The sequence below is a fragment of the Petaurus breviceps genome, unplaced genomic scaffold (assembly GCF_028583685.1).
Source record: "Petaurus breviceps papuanus isolate PSGF00001 unplaced genomic scaffold, PetGlider_PUasm1.0 181, whole genome shotgun sequence".
NCBI lineage: Eukaryota > Metazoa > Chordata > Mammalia > Diprotodontia > Petauridae > Petaurus > Petaurus breviceps.
Window position 1 is genome coordinate 14,011,944 of NW_027185784.1, and position 9,497 is coordinate 14,021,440.

At 36.9% G+C, this 9,497-nt stretch overlaps 1 protein-coding gene across 5 annotated transcripts in view; it reads left to right on the top strand.

Annotated features, from left to right (window-relative positions):
• MKLN1 (muskelin 1) overlaps positions 1-9,497 on the top strand; it is a 305,308-nt gene that overhangs the window by 205,659 nt on the left and 90,152 nt on the right. For all 5 annotated transcript variants that reach the window (XM_069087238.1, XM_069087241.1, XM_069087239.1 and 2 more), the window contains one exon: positions 5,942-6,054. In XM_069087238.1, the coding sequence (XP_068943339.1) occupies positions 5,942-6,054 (113 nt within the window). The remainder of the gene's footprint in view (positions 1-5,941; positions 6,055-9,497) is intronic.

The following is a 9,497-nucleotide window of genomic DNA, read 5'->3' on the forward strand; positions in this document are numbered from 1 at the left end:
TTCCCTCATTCTGTATACTTTTCTTCCTGAGTTTTGATCACACTGTTTTCTTCTGGTTCTCTTCCTTCTTGTTCTTCCATTCCTTTTTTGCACAGATCTCCCTCACTTAAATCTCGTCCACTTGTAAGTCATGTCATCACCTTCCTGATGCCATGGTCCTCTTTGAGAACAAAGGACAGACAACAACCTGTAAATAGGATTAACTGCCCCCCCACCCCCCCCCCCCCCCCCCCCCCGGGACACAGGTGGCCACTTCCAATTGAGCAACACAGCCCCACAGTCCGCCCCCGCCCCTCCATTTCTGTTTCCTTCCCTCCCTGTTTCCTCTCTCGGATTCACTGTCTACACAGCCATTTACAAGCATGACCCAAAGCACAGGCCTAAGTGTGTCACCTCTGTGCTTGAAGACCTTTAGTATTGCCCTTATTGCTTCTGGGATAAAACACAGACTCCTTAGCTTCACGTTGAAAGCCCTTCACCATCTGGATTCTGCCTACTTGTTTGGGCTTATTTCACACGTCTTCTCATTAAGCAAGCTATTTTCTGGCCATATGAATCCACTTGCTGCCCCTAAAGCTCAGTAGTCCCTCTCCTGCCTTTGCACAATCTCCTTCCATTCCTGGAAAGTACAACCTTCTCACCTCTCCTGCTTAGATTCCTTAGCACAAGGTTCAAGTCACATGCCACCTCTTACAGAAACCCTTTACTGATCCTCCTGGTTCTTGGTGTTATTTTCATCTTCAAATTAGTGTGTGTGTGCACTTCTCTGTTTACATGTTTTAGCTCTCCACTGCAGAAGAATATAAGCTCCTTGAAGACAGGAACTATTTATCATTTTGTCATTATACCCCAGTACCAAGCTCAGTGCCTTTCCCCTGGGAGGTACTTTATAAATGCTTGTTGGATTGGATTCCTAGCCTCATCACTCTAGTCAGGCTTTCAATTTGCCAGATGTTCTCTACATTTTTTATCCTACTCTTCTTTTCCTTTTCACTCTACTCTTTGCTTTTTCTCACTCTTATAAATGGTTAGCATTCTTGGGTAGGAGAAATCAGCAACGTATTTCTGTACACTTATGTTTTGGGTATCATTTGCATTCCATTTAGTACTTTTTCTGGTGTTTACTTTCATGTTGATATTATATTCCTGAATGATTTAGTTTTTACTAAATTTTCATTCAGGTATATGAAAATATCCTATTTCTATCTGTTTCATTTAGACTTGTTCTTAAGCTTCTACTGGGCCACAAAGCTTTCATGGGCCAGAATGACATTTTGGCTGGACTCCAATAGGATGCTAACTCTGTGCCAGATTTTATTTTGCTCAGCTATCAATGAGGCTGTTGTGGTAAATGTGGGTTTTTTGCTCTGTGAGAATTTATGTGTACAAAGAGACCTGCTTTTGAGAGGGAACATTGAGAACCCAGAGCCCAAGAAGAAAGGTTATTAAAGTTAATGAACCAGGGTAACCTTATCAGAAGAGTGCCCAGAAACTCTACCAAACAAAAGGTCAATTGCTGTTTCAATTATATACCTCTTTTTTCTTTTTTTCCAGAGGTTCATAACTCAGTCGTGTTAATTAGCTTTGTGGTAAAAACTTGGCAAATAAATTTCATGCTAGATGAAAAGTCTTTTGAAGAAAAATCCTGTAACATTCTCAGTGTTCTGGAATTCTTTTAAATGTCACTACCTAATAGCAAAAGTATGTTTTTAAGGTCTGAAATACGATTATTTATGATTATTTTGGTAATTTAAAAAATTATTAGTGTTCAACATTTATTAGGTGCAGTAGAGGTTGTAGGTTCAGTATTTGATATAGAATTAAACACAGTTCCTGCCCACTGGATTTATATTCTAGGTAAACATTTCAAAAACATTTGAGAAAAATTGGTAAAAAAAAAATATCTATCTCTGATGCCATTGCCATTTCTTATATTTAAGCTTTCTTACTTTCACTGGCCAAGGGTGCTTGATAAAGTTGCATAAGAGGCATAAGAATGACAAGTTATATTAGTTGAAACCTAGATAGCATCAAATTTCTGTATGCTGGTGGTGAGTGTGATAATTCTTTCTTATTGAGAAAATTGTTTAGGATGCCTGTGGCGTATGGAAGTGTTTTAGAACAGTAGAAATAGAAGCTATACTAGAGATTATCCAATTCAAAAAACCCTCATTTTTTGCAAATAAAGAAAATGAAGCTCAGTAGGCCTAACTTCCTTTGGACTTAAAAATCATGTCTCTTTAAGTTCTGACTTATCCTGGAATTTCCCTCAGTGCCTGGAGCCAGCCTCTTCACCCTCATCTCCCTGTAAGGCCTGCTCCCCTTTTCAACATAGGAGTTCTTGCTGGAGGTGCCATTTCATGGAGGAGCCAAAGCTGGCCTTACCTCTCTTCTGCTTCTGACCTTGTTGCTGACTGTTGCTGGACCTCAGAAGCATCATTTTCCCTTGATCTTCAGCTTCCTTTTGTTTGTTGTTTTTCCCCCATTAAAATGTAATTTCCTTGAAGGCTAGGACTGACTTCTTTTTGCTTACATTTGTTTCCCCAGTGCTTAGGAACAGTGCCTGGTACATAGGCACTTAAGAAGTTTGTTTCCTTCTATATATTTTCATGATAAGCTCTGATAGCATTGGTTATCTCTATATAGATAACTTTCATACTGATAAATGGATTATTGAAAAAGGATCTCTATTATGTACTTTTTCTTTGTCAGGCAGTATGCGAGGTGCTGAGATTCAATTATTAAGAAGTGAAATAGTCCTTGGTCTCTAGGAGCTTGCATCCCAGTATGGGAAAATAGCTTGTTAGAGGCTTAGTGGCCAGTGAATGGAGTTTTGATCTAATGAGTCACAGGAATGGTGAGTGGAATCACACTGTTTCTAAAAATGCTGGTAGCATATGTCGAACTGATTACTTTTCCCAGAGGAAGAGGTGGAAAGCAGCTTAGGATGAGAGTTAGGGGTGGAGAAGGGATGCTTTATGTGAACAGTGACAGAACAAAAGGTTGCATATTTGGGGTGGATGAATATTCACCCTCAGCTGCTTGATGAACATTTCCAAATGTAGATAAGTATCTCAAACTCATTGATTGATTGATTTCAATAGTTGTAGCAATTTAACTCATGTTGACCTTTGAGTCCATTAAAATTCCCAGGCCTTGGGCGGCTAGGTGGTACAGTGAATAGAGCACTGGCCCTGGAGTCAGGAGGACTTGAGTTCAAATTTGACGGCAGGCACTTAACACAAAAACTAGCCGTGTGACCTTGGGCAAGTCACTTAACCCCAAATTGCCCTCCAGAAAGCAAATAAAATAAAATAAAATTCCCAGGCCTTTTTAGTAGCCATCAGAAAATCCCAGGGTGCTTTCTCTCATATCCTGGATACTTATCCTTTATCCCTCTCTTAGTTTTAGATTAAGTAAAACAGAAAGATGAACAAGAAAGAAAATTATGAAACTGAAAGAATTATTGGAGAAGCTAGAATTTAAAAAGATTTATGATGTCTTTTAAATAAGACTACCAAAAATATGTTTTTCAGCACCATATTTAACTTTATTAGAATACAGAGATATTGCTACAAAATTAATACTCAAAAATCAACAACATTTTTGTATAATAATAACAAAATCCAAGAATAAAAAAAGGACAGGGAAATACCATTCCAAATAACTACAAAATATTTAAATAAAATATCTGGGAATCAATCTACCAAAAAACAAAACAAAAAAAGGCTTGCATTGATTCAGTTATAAAAGTGCTTCTTAAAGAAATAAAAAACAACTTTGACAGCTGGAGAAATATCCAGTGCTTATAACTAGGTTGTGTCAATATAATAAAAGTGGCAATGTTACCAAAGTTAATTTCCATTTTTAATGTTATACATTTGTATTATTGAGAATATTTTATAGAACTTGATAAAATAAATTCATTTGGAAAAACAAAAGATCTGGAATATATAGGAAATGATGAAAATAAATAGGGATGAAGGACAAATAACACTTCTAGACCTCAAAGTATATTATAAAAAAACAGTCATCAGAAACATCTGATTGGTTAACAAAAATGGAGCATACTAGACAATGGAGAATCAGAAACCGTGGAAACCAGTGTGGCTAAAGTGGAAAACATAAATTAAGAAAAAAACTACTTATCTGATAAAAACTACTAGAGAAAGTGGAAAGCTTTTTGGCAGAAATTGGATTACCATCTTATACCATATTTCACAGTACATTCTAAATGGCTGCCTGACTTTAATATTAAAAATAATTTTTAAAAATTCAAAGAGAAGTAGATTATATAGCTCTCACAGCTTTAGATTGGAGATAAATTCTTAACTAAAGAAGAAGAGGCAATTACAAAAGATTAAATAGGTAACTTTACATGTAACTCAAAAGCTTTTGCATAGACAAAATCAGTGCACCTAAGATAAGAAAGGAAATGGTTGAATGGGAAAGTTTTTTATCAAATTTTTCTAATAAAAATTAGGTTTCTGTCAACTATTTATGAAATTTATTTGTATATGAAAGATTAATAGCCATTCCCCAATAGATAAGTGGGTCAAAGAATGGGAATAAACAGTTCTCAAGAAAATTGCAAAGTATTTACAACAACATCAAAGTATGCTAAAAATCACCAATAATAACAGAAATGCAAATCAAAACAACCCTGACCTTTTGTCTTATACCTTGTACATTTTCTAAGATTACAAAAAGCAGGCAGTAGTCAATGTTAGAGGGATTATGAAAGAATAGGTACACTAATACATTGTTGGTGAAGCTGTGAGATGGTACAACCATTTTGGAAAGCAATTTGGAATTCTGCAAATAAAGTGACTAAAATGTCCATGTACTTTGAACCAGAGAGTCCATTTACTTATGTACTTATATCTCTATGAAGCCATAGTTAAGATGAAAGTCCCCATGTACACCAAAATATTTATAGCAGCACTTACTGTGCTAAGATTTGGGCACAAAGTAGATGTTCATTAATTGGGGAATGACTAAATTATGGAACATAAATGTAATAGAATGTTATTGTGCTGTAAAAGATCTATATGTACATGGAGCCAAGTAAACAACTTGTACAATAACTACAGCAATATAAATGGAAAGAATGCCAAAAATTCAGAAGTGAATGTATTAAAATCATAAAGATCAAGTATGAGTTGAATGAAGAGATATGAGAGGACACCTTCAACCTACCCACCCTTCTTGGAGGTTAGAAGTTAATATATGGGGGCGACTAGGTGGCACGGTGAATAGAGTACCAGCCCTGGAATCAGGAGGACCTGAGTTCAAATTTGACCTCAGACGCTTAACACTTACTAGCCAAGTGACCTTGAGCAAGTCACTTAACCCCAATTGCCCTGCTTCTCCCCTCCAAAAAGAAAAAAAAAAGTTGATATATGTTAGATGTAACAGAACTGAAATCAAATTTACCTTTGTTGCTTTGGGCAAGTTGTTCCAACTCTGTTTCTGCATCTGTTAATTGAGGGTTTGTTATGAGATAAGGTAGCTAAGGTCCTTTCCAGTTCTACCAAGTCTTGTACCCATATGACAGTCTAGAAAACTTTTTCACTATTTTATTGTTTCCTACGTAAAGAAATGGTACAAAATTTGACACAATGTTAAATGTTGTGAAGTTCAGTTTCCTTTTTTGTAGAAGAGGAAACTAAAGATCAGAACCTCTTAGGGACTTCTGTTACTGCCATCCGGACTTACAGAGTTTAAAAAAAAAGTTGATAAATGTGGATAGATTTGCTAGAAATGTTATGATTTGTAAATATTGACCAGAATATAGTCTGAAAAATCTGCTCTGCAAAGCTGTGTTTGGGTATCTAATTTTGTATTCAAAACTACTTGCTAAATTTAGGCACAGAGGGTGGTAATCTTTTGACTGTCTCTATCTTATTAAAAGACAAATGTATTTTTCTAATTGTTATAGAGACTGTTTATTTGTTTGGTGGCTGGGATGGAACACAAGATTTGGCTGACTTCTGGGCGTACAGCGTGAAGGAGAACCAGTGGACTTGTATATCAAGAGACACTGAGAAAGAGGCAAGTTTTGAAGTATTTCATATATCTATCTTATTATAGCTTGGGGAATAGTATGTGTGTATTATATGGATATATTTGTTTTTTCAGCATGATTTATATATCTTACCTTAAGTTCAAAATGGTCAGCATGAGACTGGGGTCAAATTTACTTATGGCAGGCCTGCACAACATGCGTCCCACCAAAGGATTTTGGACAGCTGATGGAAAATGTAAAGAATGTGCAAAAAAGTAAAGATTTAATAAATGCTTTGTCCATGCACCACTTAACCTGCTTTCCACTAGTCACTATTGTGCCTGTCATGTAACTTGGCAGGTAGTTTGCCACTGCATACACTTTCCTATTTGTCACATGACCCACAGGAACCAACCATTGTCAGACTGTTTCTAGCCTGAGAGGAACGAGAGTCCTATCTTTTTACTGTGTTTTTGGTCGCTGCTGGTGTTGAACAGAAACAGAGTGAGTAAAGCCATGCACCAATGAAGCTGATGCCTGCTATGCGATGCGTGGCAACAACACGAGGGCTTCTTTCCTTCCCTCACTGTGCAGCTGCCCTCCAATGGACAATATTAAAATTTACATGACTGGTCTGGTGCTCCCTTCAAGATCTGACCCTCTGTTAAGTATTTCTTTTTGTATGTGAGCAGTTGTTGTGGAGATTTTTTTGGTTCTAGCATTAAATTTTTTTGGGATGACTATAAAATGGAAACAGGAGATCAAGTTAGAACATAGAATGTTTCATTGAGTGGACAGGTAGATACTCATTTACTTACATGAGAGACAAAATATTGTGCCCTGTTTGCTGAAAAGTGATAGCCATTCCAAAGGAATACAATATTTGTTGCCATTTTAAATTGAAACATTCTGAAAAACAAAGTATGTAAGTTGTTGAAAAATCTCAGTGGGGAACAATGGTTTTTCAAGAAAGTAAACTCAGAAAATGAGGTGGCCACTAAGGTTAGTTTCCAGATTTCTAAAGAAATTGCTGTGGCTAGGAAGTCTTCAGTAAAAGACTTTATAAAGAACTGTTTACTGATTGCCATTTCTGGATTAAGTCCTGATAAAGTGTTTTTGAAAAATAGTTTAATCATTAATTATGCCTTTATGAAAAGTGAGCCACTAAAAACCTATCTGCAGCCCAAATAAGTGTAGCCTATTTTAATTTTGCCCCATATCTACTGCTAAGTTGTACAGGTCTGAGTTATGCTCTAGGCTGTACACAGCTAGGGGCCACCACAGTGCATAGAGCACTGGGCGTAGAGTCAGGAATATTCATCTTCTGGAGCTCAAATCTGGCCCAGACACTTACTAGCTGTGTAGTCCTAGGCAAGTCTTATAAACCCTGTTTGCCTCAGTTTTCTCATCTGTAAAATGAGCTGGAGGGGCAACTAGTGGTACAGTGGATGCAGCATCAGGCCTGGAGTCAGGAGGCAGATCTGGCCTCAAACATTTACTAGCTCTGTGACCCTGGGCAAGTCACTTCAGCATTGTTAGTCTTGGTTTCCTCATTTGAAGGAAATGACAAAGCACTCATTTTTGCCAAGGAAACCCCAAATGGGGTCATGAAGAGTCTCAGCAACAACAAAATGTTTTAGGTTGCTTTCCTGATTGTCCAGCTATTTATCTTAAAGAATTTCTCCACTTCTTTATCTGCAAGTTGCTGAGTATCTGACACTGGGACCTTTTATGCCCCTGGGGCCATGAAGCTTTATAAGGGAAGCAAAGGCCAATCAGGTTGCATGAGAGGAGGAAGTCAAGGAGCTCCAGTAATGCTGGGTGAAGAAAATGCAGGTTCTGTTGTGTCAAGTTTCTCTGAATCTGTCTTTTATCATTTTGTAATAGTAAAATAATTCTATTACATGGTTTGTTTATTCAGGGTCTAGTGGAGGGGTACCCATTTTGTTTACAGTTTGGTTTTTTTTTTTTTTGCTACAACAAAAGCTTCTATTAGAAATATTTTTGTTTATATAGGTTCTTCTGTTTTCTTTGGCACAGTTGTTGGCTTAAAAATATATCTTATCAAATATGTGTGTCAAAATATACAAGCCTAATGATGAAGGCTATATATACCTTTTGCATTTCTATCATCCAATTTAATGGAAGTGGACTTTAACCTGAAAATGTCTGCTTTAGAGAGAGCAACATATATTTTGTGTGCGTATCATTTAGAAGCCATGTATACATGTTACCTAATATTCCTTGTATCCTTAAAAGCGATAAATCAGAACTATGATATGGACTAGTGTAGAGGAAGTCCACAGGAAAAAAAATGTCAGTATACAGTTAAACAAAGAACATTACAAACAGGTTTGATGACACTATAGAGGGACTTGGATATGTGTATGTTTGTTAATAACACAAAAAATGTTATTTTGAGACTTAACCAAAGCCACATTACATGGCAGATGTCTCACTTAAAGAGAAAACTTATGAACAAGGTAGAAATAAGTTTCTGTAGAATTAATCAAAAGTTACATATTAAGCAAACAATGTGTGCCAAATAGTATTACGGGTCACTACAGGTACAAATACAAAGTGGGAAACAGTCCCTAGTCAGAATGAGCTTACATTCAAATGGAGGAAAGCCATAAGTACACATGAGAGTATATACAACATAAAGTTAATAAATACAAACACAAAGCAGTTAAAAAAAAGATAATTTGGGAAGAAGAGCACTAGTATTTGAGGGAATTAGGAAAAACTTTGTGCAGAGGAAGGTGTTTGAGCTACATCTTGAAAGATAGGAACTCTCAAGTGCAAATAAAGAGAAGGTGGTTATTTTAACTTTGAGACGGTGGTAATCAGGTACATAATAAATTTCTTAATGATATTCAGAGCAGAATGTGATAGATTTTTAAAGACCCAGAATAACTTCATTGGTATATTAAGGATCTTTGCTTAGGATATACAAATGTTCTTGACCCAGTATTAGAATTAGATTAATGGTGTTTTTGTCTTTGATCCACTGTAATTTGCTCCAAATATTAATTATTTGAGAGAGTGATATGTGGCTCTACAAAGTAATCCTTCTGTAAAGTTGATATGTTCTGTTTGTCCAAGAAGAAGGTGTATCATATGCGGTTTTGTTTTAGACAGTCAAAATTGTTTACAGGGGCGGCTAGGTGGCACAGTGAGTAAAGCGCCAGCCCCGGAGTCAGGAAGACCTGAGTTCGGTTCCGGCCTCAGATACTTAACACCCACACACAAAAATAAAAAACTAGCCTTGTAACCTTGGGCAAGTTACTTAACCCGAATTGCCCTCCTAAAGGGAAAAAAAAAAGAGGAAAGAATTCTTGGGAAGCAAATTTTAGGGGCGGCTAGGTGGTACAGTGAGTAGAGCGCCAGCCTCGGAGTCAAGAGGACCCGAGTTCAGTTCCAGCCTCAGACACTTAACACCTACACACACACACACACACACACACACACACACACACACACACACACA